The sequence below is a fragment of the Morone saxatilis genome, unplaced genomic scaffold (genome assembly GCF_004916995.1).
Source record: "Morone saxatilis isolate NCDOM2014 unplaced genomic scaffold, NCSU_SB_2.0 Contig2, whole genome shotgun sequence".
Taxonomy (NCBI): Eukaryota; Metazoa; Chordata; class Actinopteri; family Moronidae; genus Morone; species Morone saxatilis.
This window is the reverse complement of record NW_023339762.1, coordinates 13,261,062-13,287,869: the sequence shown is the minus strand read 5'-3', so window position 1 is coordinate 13,287,869 and position 26,808 is coordinate 13,261,062. Positions and strand designations below refer to the sequence as shown.

The window sequence follows — 26,808 nt, the reverse complement described above, 5'->3', positions numbered from 1 at the left end:
GTTTTTAGTGAAATGTCTCAACAAATATTTGACGGATTGCCATGAAATGTTGTACAGGCATTCATGTTCCTCTCAGGATGAATTGTTGGTGATCCCTCACATTTCATATAGCGCCACCATGTTGATGTTGCTTTCATACAAAACAATGACATTCTCATCAGCCTCAGCTGTACTGTAAATGTATGCGTTAATTAGCAATACTAAAAGATATTAACATGGGAAACATTTTACCTGCTAAATACCAGCATGTTAGCATTGTCATAGTGAGCATGTTTGGGTTGCTGACATTAGCATTTTGCTAAGCTAGCATGGCTGTAGTCTTATTTGACACTGTAATGTACCAAAAAGACAATATGGTGACTTTTCTTGACAAAATATTAGCTTGCTCATGTTTAAGTTGTTCATCATTGTTTGTGCAGAGAAGTATCCATAGTCTATCTGACACCATTTTATTTGTCACACAATTATAATCTGTAGCACATTCACAGTGCCTTCACTGGATGATATATAACACTTTTCTCCATTACAGCTTTGTTTTGTAAAGTGCTGTGTGAAGTATATCATTTTTACATAGAACATCCTGCCTAATGCATTGTCAAAATACTAATGGTACTTCAATAGACCATTGTTGCGAACACCACCTACACACTGTATATTTTGCAACATTGCAGGCCAAAGGAAAAACTTGTTGATGTGTCTGCAAAACTAAAATGATTGAAATCCAGGAACATCGTTGTTATAAAGTTTGATGTTGTTACATCAAAATCATCCTTTATAGAGTTAGGCAATTTTTAGTCACGGTCAAGTAAAATGAGGATGTAAATGATAGGCAGGGATGGAGGGAAGTGTATTCAGGTGTGACCAGCCAGTTGGCCCCAGGGACACAGACGTTATTCACATTTCGCCATGAGACGGAATTTGAGATGTGAATAAATCACTCAAGTCAGCAAAAGCTCTGAGGAGAGCAATAACAATGTGAGAGGGAGATAGAGAAAGGGTACTGTGGGAATTCACAATTGGCCAAAAGTAAGTTGGAGAGGAGAAAAATAGCGAGAGTGGTAAAGATTTAATTTTAATGACCATACTTCATTTGTGGGATTTTGGGACTCATCAAAAAAAAAAGTAGCACAGATCTTATCTATCTGCCACAAATAACGACCTGCTCGTTACAAGGACAATGAAAACACCCGCACACAATAATGATTTGTAGCTTTTGAGGCACTTGGACCAAAGATGCCCTGACTGCAATATGTCCATTGATATTATTAGTGTTCATAAAAACAGCAATAATGTCATGATTCATATCAAACATTTCTGTCCACAGGCTCAAACAGCAACATACCAATTACCTCGAAAACTGTAAAGCCTCTGTCTCCACCAGTGATAGAAAAACATTCAGGCAGCTGAAAGTAGGCCCGGGAGAAAGGCAGGGGGAAATGAAAATGTTAGATGATTACACTCAATACGTTTGCACCAAAAAGGCCTGATTGCACTGGGCAGAACTGATGGTCTCAGGCCTGGTTGCTTCATTTTCCGGTCACAAAGCTGCCATGCACGGAAATGCAAAACGTTTTCTCGTTCACAATAGTTCAGCGCTTGTGCATCTGCTTGGGGTCAAGAAAACTCCTGGCTGACATTTTGATGGTGTAAGTGGAGGAAAAATGTGATGACACATCTACCATTAAGACTCATATAATGAATGACTGTTAATTGTGTTGGTTGTTTCATTCATAGTATTTAATTTATCACCAGCAATAAAGTAATCTGCACAGTGAGGCAAGTTGTTAAACTGATCCTGTTAAATGGATCATAACTCTGCATGTTTTTCCCTGTGGCACTCTGAAATATTATTAAACTAAATGTTAAATAACCTGGTGATGGACTGCACATGCCAGACTGTGGAAAATAGTTTCTGTAAAGTTTGACTCCCTCTCTTCTGGAAATGTTGGCTTGTTCATTCATGGGAGATGGCTCTACTCATATAAACCAGTAGTTAGTATCACTTAAGATTTCAGTATTTTAAGACTAAATTTTGGTTTAAATGGTCTGCTCTTGTCCTGTTGTACTGTGACAAAGGTCTAAATTAAACCACTTTTTAAGGTAATAGTGTGACATTTTGGAAATTATATAATAATTATTTGCTTTCTTGCTAAGAGTTAGGTGAGAAGATTTGATACCACTCTCATCTGTCTGCTAAACATAAAGCTACTATAAGGCCTTTTGCTTTTGATAGACAGTGATAGACAGATCTAATCACCTGCTGAGCATTTCAGTTTACAACAACGACTTCCCAGATGGTTCTGAGTAACAAACCATCTGTTGCAGTCAGGTTGAATGTGGCTCTCCCTGAAGGAAAATGTATATCTTGTTTGTTTAGTACATACAAAAACAGAAGTGTAAAAATTACTTACAACCCATCAGAATTGCTAATCGGATGATTGGGTAGCTTTCTGAACCCCCTGAAAATATACATATGCCTCAACGTCTTACTATTCCTTTAAAAGAACCAGTGTGTAGGATTTAGACTTCTAGGATATTTTTCTGCAGATTGCAACCTTTTGAACATAGTTCACCTTCCAAGTGTGTAGGAGAATTACAATGGCCAAGAAACAATCTAGTGCCAGTATTTGGTTTGTCTGTTTTGGGCTACTGTAGAAACATGGCAGTTCAACATCAGGAACTTTCAGGTGATTATAGGTATAAAAACATACCTATGGATATTATATTTCTAGCAATAGATCCTCTGTAATGTTACACACTGGACTATATATACACTGATCAGATCAACAATCTGAGTACTGCATGTACGTGTGTTTGTGTTGTTTGTGTGGGAGAAGCTATATATGTAGAGGGTCACAGGAGGTCCCTGGCTTTGACAGAAATAATGAACTGTCAGACTGTGAAACTGTGCTCTGAGCAGCATTTGAGAACAATGAAAAGAGACAAAACAATCCACAATCACTGCAATGCAGTGAAGTTAAAAGATTGAAAACACAAGAGAGCGCCGTCTATCTGGTGATTGTGTGTAGAACGAGTACCCTGCAACTTTGGCCAGAACATGACACAACCTCAGAGGTGAAACCGAGAGATCAAGAGCCCCCCAGCCGTGTCAGTCTGGAAATTGAAGTAGCAGGATGATAAGAGCCAAGCACTGGTTTAATTCATCTCTGCAAATACCATTTCATTATGTCCTACTAAGGCCATAAGGGGGCCCAAAAGTTAGAAATAAAGAAAAACTGGTCTTTATACACTGATGATTTAATCTTAATTACCTGCATAGAACAAATCCAACACCTTTGGCACTCCAAACAAAGACAATTATCCTTTGTGAATACTAGTCACTGTTGCCACAGAAATAATAGACGAATCATTCATATAGGAATTGATCAGTTGTATTTGTCAAAGAGAGATTAAGAAAAGTAGCATGGGTTTCAAAACGTTAAAGAATTTTTGTTTAACCCTCTGTATTATATATCTTTTATATATAAAAGATGATTACGTTAAAGTATGTATTTGTTTGTTTATTCAGATTCCTATTAGCTATGCTATAACTATGTACGTAGGTGAACTGTAGATTGATTTTAACATTTTAAATTGTTTAAACCAAACTTTTATCCACTGATGGATTAAGATGAAAAACTATCTTCGCTCAAGAATATTCGGAAACGCTGGTTGTAACATTGTTTGTTTTTGTATTTGATGTAAGGCTAACCCTCTCATGAGAGCAAGAATCCCTTCTGCTAACATGTCCTTGACCGAGATGCTGAAACCAAGCCACTTCCTGAGAATCTGTCTACCACTGACCCTGCCCTCTGACCTTCCTGCAGAGGGGCCAAGTGAAAAGAGTAGTAGGGCAGACACATAAATAAATAATGTTAAAGACATTGCAGATATTCTGAGAGATGACAGAAAGGAGGGGGTGGGGGTAGAAGGAGAGGAGGCAGAGACAGACAGGCACCATACAGCTGACAATAGAGTGTGTTTGAAATAGATGCTGCTGCTATTTTCTCCTAATCTTAATGTGCTGACATATTATAATGGTTGAAGGGCAGCGCCACTAAATCAGCCAGGGATAGACAACAGACACAAACAAGAGATAATTGAATGCTAGTGAAGTGTTTATATTACACTGTGCATAATGCAATCAACATGCTCTTATTTCTTTTCATGCGTTTAGAAAGTGTACATTTCCATTGATTATTTGAACAGACAGATGCAAGATTTGGATATTATCGATTCAGTGCTGGCTGACTGACGGTTGCGGAGATAGACTCGCTTCATGAAAGTCATGAGCCGTTTTCTGTGGTAGAGTCGAGAGTAAATTGATTTGCCTGGGGAAAGGTGAAGGAAAACAATAGGCATGTCACTCAACAATAGGCCCATCACTTCTTCTGTCTCAGATTTCCATGAACCATGCCAAGCCTAGCAGGTGACTGGGTCAGACACGTCAGACTCCCCGCTCACCTGAGCTCACCAGCTGTTGCCATGCCAACAGGGGGGACAGGTCTTTGTGCCAACCCAACTTGCACATAGGCTGTGTACTTGTGTCACTGTTGTAGTGTTTCACAAAACATACGGTGTTGCATTGTTCAAAAGCCACATGATAACTGTACACGCAAATTAATAGTTTAAAGTTATTCATAGGCTCATAGATGAGAGATCCAACCAGACTGTTTTTCTTACAGCCATCAGCTAGCATTAATGGGGAGCATGGTTGCAGCGAAAAGAAATTATACTCTGAGATTGGACGTCATTACATGATTAAAAATGGTTAAATGAGGTGCTTTTTATTATTTAAATGGATCAGCTTCTCTCATTTAACACAGAAAAGTGTTTTCAGACATTTGGGGGCCTGTCTGTTTTTAATCATTTGACAACAATGTCTATGGTACATAGTCATGAGCTATATCTAGGTTTGGCTATATAGACAGCGCTTGTTGGTGAGATAAAATCATCGCTAGTGTTGTTTTTTCCATAGGGTTTGTTGATAATACAAAAGGATAAATAACTAGACTTTAACTAGAATTATTTTTGTATGGATAAAATAAGAATGGAACAGACAGAGAACATCCTGTGCTCTGCTGCTCGGATACCAATAGATATCCAATTCTTATTTTAGAGGAGGTTTGTAAAAAGAAACCCATGTGTAAACTTTAGTACTTTAAAGTCCAGTGTGTAGGATTCTAGCTGGCATCTAGTGGTGTAAACACTTGGGCCAGATTGCAACTCCCTCGCTCCCCCCCCCTCCAAAGAGTGAAGGAGAAATACGGTGGCCCCTGAAAACGCCCCTATCCTAACTCATTCCAGCTAACAAGAAAGATAATTCCTCATAATTCAGGTGATCATACTCTAATGAAAAACGTATATGTGAATATTAGTCATTTATTTCCTGCCAATAGATCCTCCTAAATGCTACAAATCGGAGCTTTAATTATCAATAACTTGTTTCTAAAAGGCTGACAACTGCGGTATATCTCAAAGAAGATAGCAGCAGTTAATGTGTTTGTTATTCATGAGCAGTAACATCCCTGCTGCCTGTTGACAAGCTGGTAAAGTGGCCTGCAAGATGATTTTTTTCCCTCTCTAGAGGAAGATATCCTGTCATACTGTTAATGAGTGTGCCTTCTAATGAGCCCAAACCCAAATTAGCATACATCCAATTACTCCATAGCTCAGGTTGCAGCTTTATTCAACAGCAGTATGTTGTTGGGAGCAGTTGAAATTATGGGGGTAAATACTTGAATTCCATACTTGATTTACGCTCTTGGTGTTGCTAAAGAAATAAAGTTAACACAGTCTTTCTGGTTAATTAGATTAGAAGTATTTGGGTTAATCAACTCTGATCTTTTTCTACAAATGAATGACCATTACATTTGAGTCACAGAGCTAAGCATCAGATTTTCCTTTCCTGTTTCTTGTAACAATGCAGACTCATATGTGTGGTGAACACTTGGACAGAATTGAATAAAAAGGTATAGTGTTATTAATTTATTTTTGTTAAATGGAAGTTATCACTATATTGATTGGGGAACGAAAACACAACAATTCATAAATTCATGTGATCTTACACGACATACAAAACATACCTATGAACATCATATATTTATAAATAAATATTCAATTTATGCCAATATATCCTCTTAAATGTTAAAATGACCTTTCAGGTTTTTCAAAGATTGCTGGGCGATTGTTTTCCAGAATATTGGATGCTCTGTGAGTCAAATATAAACGTAATACACGAGAGGCATAAATTGGGGCTATAAAGACAACAACTATGGCTTGTTGGTCGACTATAAATGGAACATTTTACAAGCTGAATGGACTTTTTGGAATGGAATTTACTCAAATCAGTGTGTTTGACTGATCTTGACCAAAGAGGTAAAGATTGACTCGGGGCAGATTTTCACATGAAAGAATGCAAATTGAATTGGCTACCGTTCCCAGCCCAGGGGCAACAGCAATCTGTGCTGCACAGTCACTATTACTTCCACAAAAGACAGAAAGAGAGACTTTAATGTTCAGGGCCCTACATCAAATAGTGCAATATATCAACATCTTAAAGATGACTTGAAATTGCTTAAACTCTAAGCAATCTAACACAATCAGAAAAGCCTGGACTGAAGAAGAGTGACATTTGATGGCATTAAGAAGACAGTCATAGAAGGCTTGCTGCCAACCGTCTGTTCAAATCTCTGACCTCTGTAATTTCATGCCACTCCACTTCCCATCCTGACAACAATGATGGGAGATAAAAGCATGCAATCTAAAGGGGAGTGCTGACTAGGAAAGCTTTGCAAATGAGACCCACTTTGACCTACTTACTGTACTGCTCAGTCTGATTTGATAGGAGATGAAAGCCATTTCCGGCATGAACAAATGAGATTAATGTAACTAGTCTCAATTGTTAGATTCCCTTTAATTAAGAATTGATTTTAAAATCAAATGACAGCCTCCATTGGCCTGGCTTTATACTCCTATTCTGTAATTAATATATGTTTATTTGCCTTTGAGAACACCAGTGCAAAAGCACGTTACCGTAAGTTAACTGATTATTTTATTTTTCCTCTCAGACACAAATACCTGAGTGCATTTCACCATGGTAGCCAGAAGTTGCTATGGATAGCTTATTATGCAAGGACACTTTGACAAGTAGATACTTGGGCTGTTACCTTTAGGATATGGCGGACTCATGGGATCACTAATGAACCCGGTCCCTTTATTTAGTGATGCCCCATTAGTAGCCATTGTAGCTGTCTAGAGCTCTCAATACTCCACCACGTACATTTTTTCCATTTTTTTTCCATTTACATTTCATTGTTCCCCGTCAACATACTATAAGCCCTTAGCTCATTCCATTTAACGATAACAAGTCTAGAAAGCTTTTAGAAGCCTGACTGAGTTTGAGAAACCATTGGATGGACAGGGAGAGGGGAATTTAATTATCCTGAATGTTAAAGCCCCCTCCTCTCCCCCTCTTGAGACATGTCTTGTATCCTGCCTTCATGTGCCAGCTGAGGAAGAGAGAAAGAAAGCCAAACCCACAGAGGATTTCTGACCACCCTTCAATGTGTGGCTATAAGTGTGAAATTGTTGCCATGGTTGACTGGTGCACCTGTGTGGATTTAAGGTTCTCAAATGTCTGAAATTCTGCCAAATGAAAGTCTTTCAGAAGAGGAAGCAGACATTTTGGAGATATGGGTTATTAAACTATGAAAAAATAATTGCAAGTGTTGATTAAGGTACATTAATTACTGTTGATCCTGAGGATTTTAAGCTACTCAGTTGGCCAACAAGTCTGGATCAACCTTGATCCATGGCCAGCTGTCCTTAAACCACTGGCATGCGGGTGCTCTACCAATCATCCAGAAGGAGTTCATGTAGAACGCCACTTTGATCTCTCTCATGACGTCAACCACACAGACCCCCAGTCAGAATAAATGAGCCTCAGAGTTTGCGAGGAGGAGGACAATTTAACAGCAGTAGCAATCTGCGATGCTATAAGGAGTTTTTGCCAAAGGCAGTGTTTGTTGTCGGTAAATCTCGCATGCTGTGGGGGCAGTGAGAGTTCAAAGTAAGCACACCAACTGTCACCTGTTGAGGGGAAACACACCACCCACTCACACACCTGTGTTTCTATTTAAACCCAAACGGGAAGTATGAAGGCAAGACATAATGCAGGTTTACTTTGCTTTTGAAACTTTGACATTTTATTATGTAATAAGACAATGGGTCACCAGAGGATAGAAGAGCTGGTAAATATGAGATATAAAGAACATTGTAACATACATTCAAAGTTTAAACATGACCCAAAACAACTGTTTATTGACCTGAACTGATAACTTGCCTCCTATATAAAACCTTGATCATTTGCTCAATGACAATCTAAAATCTGTAACATACAAAAGTTAAAATCCAAATACCAAAAATGTGCTACTACTGTGTGGAATGTAGAGTGTTTAAGAAACAGCATTCCCAACATGGTAAAATTCCAGTTCTATCATATATATGATGTAATGGTATATAAAATCACATTTAAGGATAGCAGTATATACAGTGCATGACAGAACCGTCATCCCCGAGAATTTTTATGATGGTGATCGAGTGGTTTTAACATAAAAAAAAAAAAAAAAAGGCACAGCACTCGTGTATTCATTTTCAGCAGAACTGTCATGCTGGTATTGCATGGTTTACGACTGGAACAGGTCACAGATGGCCAGGTGTGTTTTAGACACAGACAAGGCCGGGTAAAGAGGCTCGGTAAACCTGTGCTCATATGAATGCATCAAAGTTAGACTGCCCCCTGGTGTCACATTGAAGAATGATAAGATGCTCTCTTCAAAGTCGAGGAACACTCCTACCCTCTGCAGATCGTCTGCATCCACAGAAACCGCCACCTTGTTATGCAGAGCTTCCACCTTCCTTCTGTCACAGGCCAGGCACCAGGAGTACGAGTTGAAGCCCAGACGAGAGTTGTCCTTTTGACCTTTCCTCTCCATCTGACCCTCACACAGCCCCACCTTCCAGCGGCCCTCATCCACAGACACGTTCACCTCCCAGTACCAGCGACCCCCCTCCAGGGCACGAGAGGCCAGGACTTGTGGGAAGGAGCTGAAGCGAGCCTCGTGTTCGGTGTAGGCCTGTTGGGCTTCGCTGTAAGTCACCCTCCTGTTGTTATCAGACAGCTGCAGCTTGGGATGGGCTGTATCTGCATCCAAGAGGGGGATGCTACCATCTGTACAGAGGAAAGGAAATTACAGAAGAATTGACATGAGAACATCAAGACTAATTGAATTGGCCACCTTTGGGACCTCCAGAATGCATTTAGTAATTTGGTTTAATTGTGAGTGGAAAGTAAACTGGTGTTGGTATAAAAAATGACTCACAGAGCAGTCTGTAGAGGTCTCTGTCTTTGCCGGGCACAGTGATGACGACTGTGTCCAACCGTTTCTCTGTCCACCTCTCTAGACATTTCAGCCGGGCACGATCCACTTCCTCTGCAGCCTCGAACTGGCCCACACAGTTCCCCATGTTACTAGCCCTGGTGAAGAACAGAGTGAGCAGAGAGCATAAAGACTTAACACTGACCCCCTAAGGAAGGTGCAGTATATTGACACGGAGTGGACAGAGGCACAATGGGCAAATACAATACAATAAGGAGGAATATGATAGAAGTAAAAACATTCATAAACAAATATGCAAAAGAGCCAACAAACATATTTAAATGCAGCCGTTATTATATTAAATATATAAAGCTGTGAAAAAAAAAAAGGGACACACGCAGGGAAATCATACACACAACCATTAGATATGCCTGTCCACATAAAATGTACATTTATTTAACTTTTAACTTTAACTAAGTTAATCTAGCTTGTTCATAAAGGTCATAAAGCAGTTTCATAGACACAAAACTATTAAAGGGTTGGTTCACCAAAACAAACATTTTTCTCACTTACCTCTTGTGGTTTGTTGCCATGCAGATTTTTTTGGTCTGTACTGACCAATTTTTTAAGAAATCTGTCTCTGAGATTTTTGCCTAAACTCCAATATACTGAAGCTGAATGTAATTTTTGTTTCTTCCTATAATATTATAATGTATTCAAAAGCATATCTTTTCCTAGAGCATGTTTTTGTATGTTTATTCATAATAACGGCGAACCAACCTTTATAATAATAAAATGTTCATACGAGCCGTGTACTGAATCTATGTCTTGTTGGTAGCACATTTAGCTACTGACATTTCAACAAATTACTGCTTTACATGCAACTAGGTAGAGGTTGAGAGGAAATCACTTACAGATGGGCTATCTTGCTGTATTCCTGTCATGTGAGAAAGAAGAAAAAGACATTTCCTTGTGTTAGTATTTGTGACAGTAAATCTCATATTTTGCCAACAAACAGTTTTGTCTCATAACATCCAACACACCATAATGAAGGCCTGGTCCTGAATGCGTTTGTCTCCCTTGGCATCAACCAGCCCCTCCAGGGTGTGTAGTCCTCGCTGGATGGATTGCAGGAAGCTCCTGAGGTGGCCGAGTTTCTCCTCTAGCCCCCCCAGAACCCTGCTCTCCTCCTTCGTCACACACCGAAGAGCTGATTGCTCCTCCTGCTCCAGGGCCTCTCTGATGGCTCCATACTGCTGCTGCACCCCGGCTCTCGCCTCACTTAAAACCACCTGCTCGGACAGTGTAATCAAAGTCACTTAAAAAAGTTGATAAAAGAACTGTTGTTGGGCATTTTTTAAAACATGAATACATGGAGGACAAGTCTTCCAGTCTGATATGAAAAAGCGTGTGTGGTACACATGACTGTAGAAATGTGTTATTCATGTGTAGCTGATCATATCTGCTTATCAACAAAACTACAGTCTCACATGCTACAGCTCGATATTGGACACTAACGTTTTTCCCTTCTAAATAAGTGCATGATTTAGAGAGAACTATAGCTTAAACTCTCTTACGCTGAAGGTATTTTTCTTCTGTGTGAGTTCAGTCACTCTGTTCTTCACACATTCTTCGGACTCCTGTAGCTGCTTGATCTCTTCTTTTAGGTTCCCCTGAGGAAAAAAAGTGCACAGAAATTGAAAACAAAAATCAATTATTTATGTTTAGAGCCAACTCAACTTTAACCATAATTAATGTGTAGCTACAGTATATATGGTGCTGCAGAGTCACCACTTACCCTGAGCTCTCTCTCTGCCTCCCTGATGCTGATGCAGACGTGGTCGCGGTGCGAGCCTATGACAGTGCACACCGTGCACACGCACACTCCACACTGCCGACAGTAGATACGGTTTATCTCCTGGTGCTCCTGGCACCTCCAGGTAGAAATGTCCTCCATGGGAGGAACCAGGGTGTGATTCTGAAAGACAGGGGAGTCCAGGTGGGGACGCAGGTGCTCTTTACACATGGAAGCTCCACACACCAGACAGGTCTTCACAGCGGCCTGACACCCAGCTTTAGGGCAATAATGGCAGGGAACAGGGCTGGCATTTTTGCTCTCCGACCTGGGGAAGATGCCAACGCGGCTTGGGGATCCTGAAGCAGCGGCTGGTTGTTTTGTGGGTATCAGTGGAGTCTTGTTGACATGCTCTACAGAAAACTTATCTTTACCTGGAGTTGAGACCGCAGAAAAGGAATCAGAGTTGGCAGCTGAGGCAGCTTTCTTTGGTGGTTCATGAATTCCTGTCACTTGTGCGTCTTTCTTGGGGGATGTGAGTGGAGGTGCGTCACATATATCTACTTCATTGGAGCTGTCAGAGTCGTCTAATGGGATGACTTCTAATTCACGCTGGTTCTGCTGGATTGAGATGTCAGGTGGCACCTCACTTGCAGGTACTGTCTTGCTGTCAGAGTTGTCACTGGATGACGTGCCATCCCTATTCTTGGACTGTGTGGATTCTGGGCGCACAGCTTTCTTGGATCTCTCCACCCTAGACGACTGCCCAGGTTCATCTGAGAAGGAAGTGGTGGGAGTCTCTGTGTCATTGGACTGCTCACAGGAAGCTTTCACAGTTGATCTCTTTGCGTCAGGTTGCTCTGCCACAGGTGTGCTGGCCTTTCTCTTCCCGAGAAGTCGGCTAGTCAGTGATGGTCTCCTCAAAATTGACTCAAATGTCTTCTTTTCCTCATTACTGGATGTGCCTTTAAAAATAGAACAGAAACAAAGCACAGCTGGTCAGAGGGAGGGTTGACTTGAGCACTTTTACAGCAAACACTTAACAAAAACACCTGAAAACTGCTTTCAGCACAGCACAACTGTGTTCAACTTTTTACTGCCCACTGAGCAACTAGGCAATTCAAGCTATAACTGTAGGTTGTGAGTTATTACTGTATGTTCCCTTGTAAGCTCACTAAGGAACGCTGACACTGAGTTGGCAGCTGGCCATGACAAAGAAACCCTACTGGTTTTCTACTTAGTATGGTTTGGCCGATACCAGATCCACTTAATAAAGTCAATATCAACACAGATACTGTTCCTGCATATTATAAGGGGACCAGCCTAACAAATGACATAAACAGACCTTTATCCTTACTATTTGCTTAAGCCACAACCCCTGGCCTCACAACTGACCTCTGTACATTAAACAAACACTGAACATTACCACCATTTATTACAAAAGGAGCTAACAGTTAATGCTTATTCATTTCCTACAGCGTAGAAAGATTAAGGATGTGGCATTTTCCGGTGAATAATTCCAGTTAAAGGATCCGGAATTAGAAATAAGTTAATAATGTAACATTAGCCAGCACTAGCAATCACATAACGTAACGTAACGTAACGTACGTTGGCCTGATTTAATCTCTTACGTGACGCTATCATGTGAGAGGGAGAACACAAACGTCAACGGTTAAAACTGACGTTGGCGTTGTAACCGGTAACCGGTAACCGTTAAATACCGCCTTTCAGAAGTATCCGAGTACATGAAGTCGTTACCTGCCGCGCTGCCAGGCTGAGCACCTCGGTTGTAGGTGGGCGTCCGTATTAAACTTTTATCAAACGGCAGAGTCTGGTACACCATTTTACACCTCCACTCCGGGCAATGGTACGGCCCGTTCGGGGTAACGCTCCATAAGTCTCCAATGCATCGTTGGCAGAAGCGGTGGTTGCACTTCAGGGTGACGGGGTCCCCTGTCAGCTCGTTGCACAGAGGACACTTCGTCGGAGTGTCCAACGATGCACCCATTTTGTTTTTGCTGATGTGAAGTTTCTGTTTCCGCGATTGTAAGCGGCGGAGGCGGGGCTAAGCTGTTTGAATCCCGCTTCCTCCATGGCTCTTCCTCCATGGCTCCCCCTTCTTCTTCTTCTTCTGTTGCACACTGCCTCCATATTCTTATATATGTTTTTACCTTTTTCCTCCACTCGCCCCATTTTGTGTAATTGTGTCATCATTTCTTGTCTTTGTTGTGTACATTTCCTGCTGCAGGGTATGTTGCAACTGTCTCCCTTGTATTGGTTTTTAAGTGCATGCAGTACATGGATTTATTATCAGTGGTGGAAGAATTATTTAGATAATTTACCAAAAGTAAAAATAAATATTCCATTACAAGTAAGATTCCTGCATTCAAAATGTATTTTCATAGTTACAGTATGCATTGATTATAATATTAAGGGCCTTTAATAATGTTATACTGTAACCTAATATGTTTGGTATCATTAAAAAGATACATTATTGATCCATTCATTAGTTATTGATAAAAGTACAGAAGTATTATCAGGAAAAAGGTATTGTTAAAAGTATTCATTAGAATGGGCTATATATATATATATAAGTTATATGTATAGTGGATTATTATTATGGATGTGTTAAAATGTAAGCAGCATTTATTGTAGCTGGTTGAGTGGGAGCTAATTTTGGGCCACCCTCAGGTGTTTTAGGTACAAAGAAAATGCACTTCCCTCGGCAAAAAACATGTAATAAACATAAAACATCTTACACATACACATACACACAGCCCTGACTCCTGATACACTACAGTCAGCCAGTTTCAGCTGTCTATAGGCAGCGTTATGTAATTGGTTGACATTTGACTTCCAGTGAAAACGCCTGTGAACTCCTCTGATGTTTCCACAATAAATAGAACTTGTACCAGAGCTCAACTTCTTCCTAACATTTCCCCAGGTACCCGTTTATATTGCAACCCACTTGTATTGCTCATCATTTTCAGAATCAGAAATACTTTATTGATCCCTTGGGGGGAAATTTGTTAAATTTTGTTATTGGTTTAGCGTCTGGAACCCTATTTTACATTTACTAATTGTGAATTAAAACAGAATTTGGTAAAAGTTTTTACCATAAAAGGAGCTAACAGTTAACCAGTAGGCTATTTGTAATTTAGATTCTTAACAGGTAATTTCATGAATTCGCTCATTGTGCTCTTATCACATGCAATAAAACTAAATTATTTCTCATCCCACCCCTGGATACTCTCAAGGACTCCCACGAGGACCATAAACAACAAAACCACTCACAGCTTCTAACTACTCTTTTTCTATTCCTGATGACAAAGCCATCAGAGTGGCAAGAAATAGATTGCGCCTTAAAGTATTAACTGCAAACAATAGCATTTTCTCAAATTTTTCTCCCCCAACGACATTCTTGTCTTTATGGTGGTCTAGACATGTGATTTGGGTAAGAAGGTAATCTTTTATAATCTCAAAGAAATTTTATCTCTAAGTAACTGCGGGTTCTTGTTGCCAGGGAATATAAGGTGAGAGCTGTGCCTATATCTATAAATGTTGTGCTCTGACTTTTGAATGTTGTCTTGGAAATTAAAGGTTAGCATTGGAATAAAGTCACCTGTCTTACACAATAAGGGTTCACATCAAGCAATAAAGTGGGCTCGCTCTCTACTTCTTTATCTTCTTATTTCTTTTTGTCCTCTCAAACACATTTTGAGTGTTGTACACCAGTTTATGTAATCTAATTTCAACCCCTAAATTAGGCTCCATACATTTTTAATAAACAATCATACTAAGCATGCTAGCTAATCAATATATCCATTCATCAAAGTCTAACCATTGTTGAGCATGGAACTTTATTTATTCTTGACCTTGAACTATTCCAATTCATGTCCACATACATAATCCGTAACAGAATTTATGCTGTTTAAAACTAAACTTTTCATAAAAAAACTGATCATATTAATATTTGGTCGTTTAACCACATATTCATAATTATAGTAAATATACAGCTACTTTCTGTATAGTGACCCGTCTAAGTGACTTATTTTATTTCCTGTTATACACCTTGTGAAAAAGAGGAAGTTAACCTGACTGTTTGCATTTTTGCATGATTTATGTCCCCAAAGTCAGTAACTGTCTAATGTCCCACCCAATGACCATATTTTGCCCTTTAAAGGGGCATTCTAGACATTTTGCAATGCACTTGGGTGACTTGCTAAGTAGTACTAATAAATTGTAATAATCTAATCTAGTAAAATCAATGGAGTAACCCTTTAACAAAAATGTATCTCAACAAAATGAAGATAAAAAAAACCACAACAGCGTTTTACAGTGAAAACTTTTATTAAGTGTTCATATATCCTTAAATGAATCTCTTAAATTGCTCTAAGTTATCTCCTCCTCCATATTTGCTAATTGTTTGGTATCTATAGAATATCTATTTACACAGGAACATATCCACAGGTGAGGCTGGGACAGGCCTTACTAATCCATCACTACTAGAGCTCACTCCTCAGGCACACTATACACATTACTCCGACTCCATCATGTTACCCTGTATGTCCCAACAAAACAAAGTGAGAAAGAGAATCAGAAACAGAAATAGAGAGCTGGAGACAGAGACATACATATTTAGCTACACAACAGGACAATTGTGTGTGAGGCTGGCATATTGGTTCACTAGCCCAACAAACACAACGCATTCACACCAACAGTCACATATGTGCATGCACTCACTCACACACACAGACTTCCCTACACACACATAGAGAAGCACACTCACACAGCAGCTACGAGTCCTGCAGCACACAGTCCTAATAGCCCCCATCACAGTGTAAGATACCACAGACTATAAAATATTAGATTTCTTCTCAAACTGAAGCGCTGTGCAAAGTTAGCTAGCAGGGCATTGAATGGATTTAGGTAAAATTCCTAGAACATCTTTAATATTCACTGTACATACTTTGTAATACAAGTTTTATCTCTTTTGGATGATAATATTCTTATAAAACAGTCTTAAATATCTTTTTTCTAGTAAATGAAGAGGAACAAAGGGGCGTATGAGGAAGAAGGAAGAAACTAAAACTTTCATTTCTTTGTCAAACCTTAAATATGAAACACAATAGATTTACATCAACCCGACATTATCCTGAAAATGAGAAGTTTCTTCTTTTCACAAATAAAACATGACACACACACATTCTGACAGTGGTACACACGGCTAAGTGTTAACATAGTTTAATACATGTAATTACAGAGATTGTTGATGTTTTGTTTGAATGTACTGTATGTGCAGATGTTACAGAGTTGCGTTTGTGCATGTGAGTGAGGTGGCGCGTGTCTGTGTGTGTGTGTGTGTGTGTGTGTGTGTCTGTGCTCGTACTGCAGGTGTACAATGTCAACCCTGTGCCTTCTCGGGTAGGTAGTGGGTAGTCCATATACTTCTCATAGGGATAACAGTCTCTGCCCCTGTCATGGTCTATGCGATGTTGTGCAAGGGTTAGCTCAGTAGAGAACGAACCCTTGGGCTCCATCTAAGTGCTGGGGATGATGGTTTAGGGAATGCAAGCAAGATTTATGGACTTGGAGGGTCGGTTACACTGGGTTTTTGGCAGGTAGATGTGACAGGCAGGCTGGCTGGTTCCATAGTATTTTTCTCATTCAGAGACTTTGATTGCCTCCCTCCTTTAAGCTGATGTTGAAGGACTGGTACTTCATGAAAACAGACAAATGGGAATTCAGGAACCTGAAAGAAAGAAAGAAAGAGTATGTTTTTAAGTGCTCTATTTAGTGGTCGACAGTAATTAAGTATGCAAGTACTGTGCTTCAGCACAATTTTTATGTACTCGTCCTTTACTTATCTCCATTTCATACTACTTTAAACATCTGCTCCATTACATTTATTTGACAGCTNNTTTTCAGATTAAGATTTTACATAAAAACAGTTAAAAGCTTATAAAATACAGTGTATTGTTAATGATTACACGTGGTTCCTACCCTTCATGGAATATGAAAAAAAAGCAGATCTAGATGTATCTATTATCTCCTCGTCACTTTTTAGATGTCTATGAGTTGTTAACAGATCAAACAAAGAGTGATTTGTTCTAAAAACAAGATGATTACATTTGAATAAGAGTTTAAGGCCCAAAGAAGTAAAATTATTCAATATATCATAAAAAAAACAAAAGATTAGAGAGCAGTCTAAAAAAATGAATACAGATGTGTGTTGCAGAACCTTTTCTTCTTTCCTTCCCCATTAACCCTCAGCTACAACAATACAATTATACTTTGGCATTGTTGCATTATTATTAACAATCTAATAATATATTATGTAATAATATATTGGTCGCAAAGGCCTTTTATCTGAAGACTGAGTACTTTTGAGTATATTTAAGTAAAGAGTACTTCTTCCACCACTGATATTAAGGTACTTGTACTTACCTTGAGTATGGAATACTTTATGCTACATTTCAGAGTAAAATATTGTACCTTTCTCCACACTTATTTGCTAACTATAGGTACTTATTATATTATACTTACCTATTAAAAATTTTGTTTAAATAAATTAATTGCTATGTTTACTTAAATAAAAGATCTGAGTACTTCTTCCACTGAAGGGGGTTAAAGGAGGCAAAGAGTGTGGATTCCTATTTATATTAAATTTACACTGTTGTACTGTGCATGGAGACACAAATGACATTTCATGGCTATTAAATATTAAAGAACAATCACATTGTGCATGCTTTCATAATGCATGAGTGGTGGCTCTTTGTCATACATTGATAGATCAGCGTGTATATATTTCACAATGTATGTTTTGTCTTTACTTACCTAAAGATTTGTTTAGGCATTGCCTCCCTCTGCAGAAACAAAAACACAGAGAAAATATAAAAGTGCTACAACAGACAAAAGTGCTATGACACGGCTCTCAAGGTCATGCTATTAATAGACTCTCATGTTCACACATTGTCAAATACATGCATCCTTCACAATGACTGGTTGTATTGCACACAAACACCAGTAGATGGCATAAGGGATGAGCTAAAGGGTGAAAGTCTGTTGAGCTGTAATGAATTATTCATAAAAGGTATTCAGGTTTTCTATTCTATGAAATTGTCGATAGATCTTTCATTTTGTATCTTTAGCTTATATTTGTCCTTTGAAGGTCACCGTAGTTTGAGATGAGAAATTGCAAACATCTGCACTGAGAGTTGGCCGTATTACTTAGAGGATATTGTCGGCTACATCCACAGATGGTTAAACGTGGTGCTATGATGATGTTATATGCGTATTTCTGTCATAGTAAGAAAGTCTCTTCTGCCCCTTTGTTCTTTTCTTTTTCCTTTTTTCAGTCTCATTCTTTCTCCCCCACTTTAATGTGCTGTTGGTTGCCCATGCTTGTCTGGTTCCATTACAAACTACAGGGCATGAACATACTAATCCCATTCCCCACTGGGAAACATACCTGGACCCAGGTCGTTTCACAGTAAATCACTGTATAAACCTGTGATAGTGACGCAGAATTTGCATGGATGCCAGAATGGGTCAGGCTATTCCCATGACTAAATCATCACATCCTCTGAGTGTATGGTGGATCTTTAATGGGAAAGTGATGTTTAATGGGGGCAGGGAGTCTGTCAGATATCACTACTGTCTTTCATCACTGCAGTACAGTATGGAGCATATATGTAACTTGGATAGTTATGTTAGATAATAATGACATGTAATTCTAAGAATGTTCTGATTGAATATACAATGATTGAAGACACAAAACCCTGTGACTCTGTCTGTGTAAACCATTTTATATCCAAAATTTTCAGTGAGAACAAATGCTCATTTCATAACAGCGCATTCAAAATTGCAAATAACTAGATGTGAAAATTAAAAATTTGGCCAGGATCAGTTAAAACATTTCAGCAGAGACCACGAACATGACTGGAATCAAAATGGGTCCAGAATAGAAACTATTTTATTTTGGGTAAGCAATTTTCAGGCTTGTGGGCAAAAAGGGTGCTTATTAAGGTTAATGTTGAAAGAAATTAGTGCACATGGTTGCTTTTTTTTGCCGTATTAAATCCATTATTCAAAAGCAGGCTCATGTAGTCATTTTGGTTATGTCCAAATTTGTTTTATAGCTTCCTAAATTTAGTTTTGTTTTTATAGAGGCTACATCAAAAGCTTATTACATCAATATTTTGGCTTTAAATACGAGAGCGTACCGAATGTGATCCTTTTATGAATTCAGCTCATATAATCTGTTTGCCAGACTAGTGTGTTTAATCACTACATTAATGTGTACACTTTCAGTCTGGTGGAAAATCACATGGGTTGTGATAAATTACACTCTTCTAAAAACTAAATTTAAAGTATTCTCATTTACTTTAAGTGTAGGCTTTTCCCAGCCCACTATAGCACAAATTGCATTGAGAGTGGTCTTTGAGAGTCATTTGTCTGATACCACTTGGCCAAAAAAAAACACCCTGATTCCACATCAGTGACTCTAAGATTTACAACCCAATACCTCAAATATTTGAACTTAGAATTGGAAATTAAGGGGAGTTCTATATGTATTTACTATACATGTGATAATCGTGGAGAAATATTTGAGTTTACTAATTATTAATAGTTCTAATAATTCCCAAACTAGAAATATAGATTTTTTTAAATAAAAAAGGTAGCTTGAAGATCAAAATAGCTGTCCTACACCCACAATTTAATCATTTTAAGTTCACATGTTGGCAAGTGGCAGTCCTGTTGAAGTTTTCTTAAATAAGACACTAAATCCCAACATGCCCCAGAGTTGCTACTCCTAATATGGCTCTGACTTTCTAGCACGGTGCACAAGCACAGAGAGACTTTCCCAAAGGAGATCAACGAAATGTCACATTTTTATCAGTTTAGATAGTAGACTCTCACCCTTGCTCTCAGCCAGCAGCTCTTCTGTCATGAGTCCATCCTGCCGGTTCCCCAGGACGAAAGCCAGGAAGGAGAGAATGAGAGCGTCCAGGATGCCCATAATAGCCAAGATATAGGCCCAACGCACTGAGCAGGCCCCCAGGCTGTATTTGTCTGTCTGCTCTCCACACATCCGCCGGACCGCATCACTGTCCCAACCATCAGGATAGATCATACAACCGAGCACCAGACAGACACCTAGTTAGAGGCAGAGAGGGAAAAAAAAAAAAAATGCCAACATTAGGGGGAACAGTGGATGGAAGAGAGGCAGGAGGAACAAAATGTACAAACAGAACAAAAATGTGTTTTGGGGAAATGTGCAGTGTTATAAATGAGGTCAGGGATATTGAGATTATGTGGGCAAATGAGAGATAAAGAAGAAGTGTGATCATTTCAAGTGCTTTAAAAATCTGTACCTTTATATTCTCAGCTCTGTAGATTTTGCTGTGTTTCTATTGTACTTATCATATAGATTTTCATTCTCTCCCTTAGGTGGGAAATAGGGGTCTAGAAACAATGAGTGCCAGTGGAGCAGCAAACAGTAGTAACCAATTACAGCAGCAGTCATAGCCAGACACAATAGCAGTAAGAGATTCAGTGTGTAGTAACGGCTATGATAATATGAAATGTCCTCAATAATTGCCTGGTATTTCCTCACATTCACATAGTTTACTTCAACGTCTCTCTCACACTTGGCTTTTAAATAGTGGTCATTCTCAGTTGTTGCTAATGATCATCATCCTCTTCATTTTGGATCTCTTCAGTTTAAATGAGATTCTTCTCTGCTGTGATGCTGTGGCAGAACAGCACAACCCCCACTCTTTGGCTTTTAACTAAGCACTCCTCATTCTCAGTTTTTGCCCTAAGGGGTAACATCTTGCTCATCTTCAATTTGGATGAGGTTCTCCTCTGAGGTGATGTTGCAGCAGAACAGCAGCAGACCTGGAAAAAGACGCTGACTTCACAATTACCTAGAATGCATTGCATATTAATAATAAAACATACTCCCCACTTCTTTTACCCCAAAACACTTGCTTGCTATGTTTCCTCCCTGAATGCAAAGTGTTTTTGTAGTCGGCTTCAGGCTTTTGAACATTACTCGGGGATTTTATTTGTACACCTCTTAAACAGATATGTGTTATATATGTGTGTATTGTCCTTATTTGTATCTTCTCTGGCTTCTCCACATTCATACAACCAAAAGTGAGAACAATATGCTGTCTTCAAGCTGCCCACACATACGCATTAAGCACTCACACACTGCAGTTAGTTACAGTAATGCTGCAGTCTTTAATAGTGCTGAAAGACATCAGGGGGTGTTGAGAGATGTTTCAAAGAGAGCAAGTGAGTACGAGGGAGATTACAGAGTAGTATATGCTGCAGACAAACTGCATGCCTAACTCCTCCTCTACCTCCCCTCCATAGTTCTAAATGTCATAACAAATTTATATGCACACAGAGGTTCAGAGAGTTAAGACTCAGGTACTTATTCGGACTCATATAGATGGATGGAGGAGGACTGCAATATACTATTGTATTCATTACATTTCTATGCCACTTGGTACAGAAAATTCCTTTACTTGATAGCTAAACCACATGTAATTAACAGAAATCAGTGTCATGTAGCAATAACATTACGGTTCTACTACAACCCTGGTTTCATGAATGTACAATTAACTGTCTACAGGTAGCATCACTGAAGTGACAGACCCTTTTCACTAAAGCAAGACTTAACTTGAGCTTGACAGGTTGTGATAGGGCATCACTACGACCTATGTCACTCAGCACAACTGAGCGCTATATAGCATCACAGTCTGTCAAACGTCCTTTAAAGTCTAGTTCATGATTCACCTCCTTGGTGAGTGTCACTGAGGCTTAGATGTACATCGTAACCAGTGAGAGGGCAGAGGCAGAACAGGTCCAGTTCTACCTGCATCACATAAAACCAAACCTACACAATCTCTCTGCCTGTCCACCTCTTGCTAACAAGTCTCCAATGTCCTTGATACACTGACAGAGACAGAAGTTGACTGTGGCTACAGAGACAACGGAGCAGGCCCTACATTTACACAAATGTACTGCTGGACCAAAACCACCTTTTCTGTAAAGTGGCTCAGGGCAAGACCATAATATGTTCAGCAATATAAGGTGTTTGACAAACAATTAAAACTGTAACAATAGTTGCACTTAACTGTAGATAGATACCACCGAGAGAGAGTTTGAGTTTGCTTCAGTCAGTGCAGAAAAAAGGAGATAAAACTGTAACGTGTAACATGGACATGAAATCTATATTGAAAAGCTAAGTTTGAAGTATAGCTGGCCACAAAAAGAAATAGTAAGTTGCTGTTAAGCTGGTCTTAATTTGGTAAAATGAGAAACCTGCAAATAGGAAACAATATTTCCTTTCTTGACATTTTGTGACTTTATTATTAGACTGAAACAGCTAATAGAGCTGTAACCTACCTGTACACTTAGCTAACCTACCTGTACCTCTAGCTGGTGAACATAATGGAGCATTTATCAGCCAAAGAGCCAGGTACTTTCCAAGGAGTTGGTAGAAACTACAAACAGCTAAAAGGAGAGTGAATATTGGACTTCATTGGAATATTGGAATTCATCAGGTGGCCAGAAACACAACTCCAAATGGATGCTATGTGAACAGTGAGACTGAAACAATAAAGTAAAGCTGTGGGCCGGACAGCTCAACAGTGAGCTAAAACTCACTATAAAGATACAGGTGATAATTCTCTGTGGGATCATCACTACTTGTAGATCCATGAATAAATTAAATTAAGGGTGAGGGCTCGTTTTCACTGCAGTGAGGATTGTCAGGCATGTTGGGACTTGGTTCGATAAAAAAGCCTTATTGCTTTATTTATTGCTCCTGCCTCGAAAAAAAAAAGCTAAAGACAAATAGTATGAATTTGAAATGAGGTAACACAGTAAGGTTATTACAAATATATTATGATAATAGAACTTACATCTGCTATTTTAAAGTGAGCTGAAAGCTGAACTCGTCAGTCAGCTCGCATATTAAACGGAGACCTAAAAGGGAAGCTGTCCATACTTGCTTTAGGTGCTTCACCATTGGGGCTTTGTAAAGTCTGAAATCATAAGTAGTGGTGCATTGATATGAAATTAAATTAAATGAGATCCTACCAACCGTGCTTCTTCTAACTGCATGAGTGCTTTGTATATCATAGGGGTTTTATGTAACAGGTTTCACTTAACAGAGGGAGTGCCATGGAAGACCAAATAACATTTGATATTCTGTGAGTCAATGCACATTACTATTCTTTTTCCCTCATGATGCATTTACTACAAAGGTAACAAAAGCTTTTCCAGGTCCTTCTGGGTGTATCCTGCGCGCCTTTGGCTCGATTTAACGCCATCATGAATAATACATTGAGGCTCAGAAGGGAAGAGAAGAGGAGCGCACAGCTCTGGAGCAGGTGAGAGAGAAAGAGACTGAGGATGCAGGAAAAACATGAATAAAAGAGGTGTACACTGACAAATGTTGATAGCATCATTGGAGGGAGAGACCAAGAGACACAAAAGCAGTCAAATATCTGTCACAGTCACTAGTGAACACTGTAAAATATCTACTCCAAAGCCTGCCTCTGCAGATGAACATCTCTGAGGGATGCACTGACAAGGATTATACCAACAGAGGGTGCCACATATGCCACTCCTGTTTCCAGAAACAGCTTGTAGTTAAAGGAGGAGCACATGTCCCCTCCATACACTGAAACAGTAAGCCTGGAGTCAACTAATCCATAACCACACAACACAACACAACAGGCCCATCACAGCATCCGCTTACATAACGAGGAGCTTAATCAAAATTCACAGAGGAAAATAAAAACTATAGCACCTTACAGCGTATACACCCAAGTTAATAATACCAAAGGGAGAAAAAGGGATTCACTTGTGGGCTTGGCAGCTTGGCATTTATGTATAGGGGTCAGTCATTTTGGAAAAAGATAATTGACTGTTGAGTCTCATGGTCCCAGGTTGCTTTGGCAACAAAAATCATCTTTATTTAACAACCAATGAGACTCAACAGTAAATAATCTTTCTCCAAAATAACTGACCCCACCTTTAAACTTTTACCTTTAAAATACTTCTCTTCCTGTATGGGAATTCTGAATACATTAATAGTATCTCAAATAATATACTACATATATCACTTTTTCTAAAATTCAAAACAATTAATTTATTGAGAATTAAATAAAAAATGAGTTATGATTATAACATATATAATGTAGATGTAAGCAGATAAAGGTGTTAATGTATAACATAAAATATGTCTTCATATGAGAAGTTATAATTGTTGACAAATACTGTAGATTAATAAACACATTAAATGTTTAAAAATTGACCTTATAGCTGCTTAATAGTGATTTAAACACCAGTTATTAAATGTTTATATACTGCCAATGAAAGCTAAATAGGGGGACTTGGGTAAAGTAAACATTATCTCATTATCTGCTGGTATCTGCTGGCTTCACCCACTCGCACTGCATTGGAGCAGAATTTCGTGCTGCAGTAATAAGTGGTGTGCTCCCGATCCTGGCAACAAAAATAACAGCACACCTGACAGAATGCAGCTGTCAGACGGAGCGGAGACATGATATTAACTGACGGCATTATCCTACCCTTTCAGCTTTGCCCTTCTCTCCGTCTCTTTCCTGCTCTATCTGGAGAGCAGGAGGATAGCAGCAGAAAGGCACAGAGAGAGAGGAGAGACAGATTATGAGGCAGGGCAAGGCAGAGATACACAGAGGGAGGAGGAGAGGTGGTGAGAGACAGAGCCCATGTAGGGTGCCATGCTCCAGCCCTGTGTGTGGCCGCCAGCAAGTACCTAGAACCACACTAACGTCATGAGCACTGGCTACCATATGCTGGAGCCCCTTGGCGGAGCTATTCTCAGCATTTACTCATTTCTGTCTTTTACACACACACACACACACTGATACACACTTCTCTCTGTTTGTCTCTTTTCTCTCCCTAGGAACACCGGGATCATGCAAATGGAAAACTGGACTGAGAAATGCTTGCTGGCTTATGTAAGAGAGACTGTAGGTAGGGCAGATTAGGTGCAAACAGGAAACGGGAAAGTCTGAGGGCAGACAGGCAGATGGTACAGAACGGTATGATGGCGGTAGATTTGTCAGAAGCAAATTGGCTCATTTTCCCAAAGAGACTACCGAATACTAAAGCCCATTGATACTGAAAGAATCCCATTCCCTCCTATAATCTCTGTGTGTCACTTGCGAGTGGTGCAGGTGACTGGAAGTCCAGTGTGACCTCCAAAGCAGCAGCTTGATTGGATTTGTGTATCTGGTTTACAGATAAAAAGAATGAACCACATAAACTGTACACTGCCTTTGAAAAAGTAAGTATAGGGTTTAATGTACCTCCATGGCATCTGGCTCATGTTTTGCTATGTTTTCAGTGTTTCGGCATGTCATTGATTGCACTGGGTGGCAGATGGAAATACACAGTTATTTGTATTTCCTGCTTTTTCCATCACTTACACATCTGCAGCACATCTAAGCAGCCATGAAAAGGGATTCACATTTTTCAACTCCCACAGTCCTTTGTGGATCCCATTTTCTCCTCTCCTCATTTAAATAGCTGTGACAAACTGAATTATGCACACATCCCAAACTGCTCTATCTCAGACTGCATATGAATCCAGTTCAACCACACACACACACACACACACACAAACACACAAACAGAGACATATAGTGGCAAACATGCCTCTCTTTGTGTAAAATATACACAGTGGCTTAAGTGCTGAACATCATTTATCACTTCCCATAGTGACACATCTTGGTGTTGGTGAATAAGAGAGTGTGTTTACTGAACTGTCAGCCTCTCTGGTGAATAAGCCCATGGCTGGCAAAGTGGCATTTAAGGTAAAAACTAAAAGTCAGCTAAAAAAAAAAAAATCGGCACAGAGAACGGCACAGAGTGTTTATCCCAGTGGGGCTTCCCATGAATATGCATAGGTAAGTTTGCTTTAATGTAACTGCAAATGTTATACTCCCACAGGTGAAATAGTGACCTGAATGTGAGCAAAATCTGACTGGTTCAGTTGAAAGGATTCCTTCAACAGTTGTTTATACTCTTTCTTACAGAAAGCAACTGATGAGAAACTCAGGCAGCACAAAGACAGTAACATCATTACTCACATCCAAAAAGAACGAAATAACATCTTGTGATTGTTCTTCATTGGCTAGAAATGTAATCTACAACCCTGACATGGTTCATCCCTGATGTTTGTTGTCTATGTTGTTGTTCTCAGTGTTAAGCTCCAGGCAGAGTGAGATTTCAGTGCTGATGCACAGTGTGACAGTGTGGCCAGGTGCTTGGATGACTCACGTTGCTGAGACTGGAGACAAGCAGCCCAAATTGCACAATGTGGGAGAGAGGTGGGAGCGTTAGCTGTAGCCTAAAGTTTCAAGGACCAAATGCTTGGTTCGGCATTTTTTACTGCTGCTGTTTACACCATAACACATTCAGTGTCTATATGAAACATTTTGTCATAGTAGACTGAATAGTAGTAAAAACACAAATGGTAAATGGACTTCACTTTTACAATACAGCACTTAATATTAGTTGGTGAAGGAGACTCACCCATTCAAACACACACACACACAC

The 26,808-nt window shown here is 39.4% G+C and overlaps 2 protein-coding genes across 2 annotated transcripts in view; both read right to left on the bottom strand.

Annotated features, from left to right (window-relative positions):
• Window positions 1-8,189: 8,189 nt before the first annotated feature.
• si:dkey-29p10.4 (E3 ubiquitin/ISG15 ligase TRIM25) lies at window positions 8,190-13,188 on the bottom strand. Its single transcript, XM_035665627.1, has 7 exons — window positions 12,934-13,188; window positions 11,179-12,140; window positions 10,958-11,053; window positions 10,424-10,672; window positions 10,295-10,317; window positions 9,384-9,538; window positions 8,190-9,232 (listed from the first exon to the last, which is right to left on the bottom strand). Exons 1-7 carry the CDS (start codon window positions 13,181-13,183, stop codon window positions 8,688-8,690), a joined length of 2,280 nt encoding a protein of 759 aa, XP_035521520.1. The 5' UTR covers window positions 13,184-13,188; the 3' UTR covers window positions 8,190-8,687.
• Window positions 13,189-15,547: 2,359 nt separating this feature from the next.
• Window positions 15,548-26,808, bottom strand: part of LOC118330047 (LHFPL tetraspan subfamily member 3 protein-like) — a 24,316-nt gene continuing 13,055 nt past the window's right edge. The window contains exons 2-4 of the mRNA XM_035664427.1: window positions 20,098-20,334; window positions 18,013-18,041; window positions 15,548-16,927 (exon numbers count right to left, since the gene is read on the bottom strand). Of these exons, the coding sequence (XP_035520320.1) occupies window positions 18,025-18,041; window positions 20,098-20,334 (254 nt within the window). The 3' untranslated portion in view covers window positions 15,548-16,927; window positions 18,013-18,024. The remainder of the gene's footprint in view (window positions 16,928-18,012; window positions 18,042-20,097; window positions 20,335-26,808) is intronic.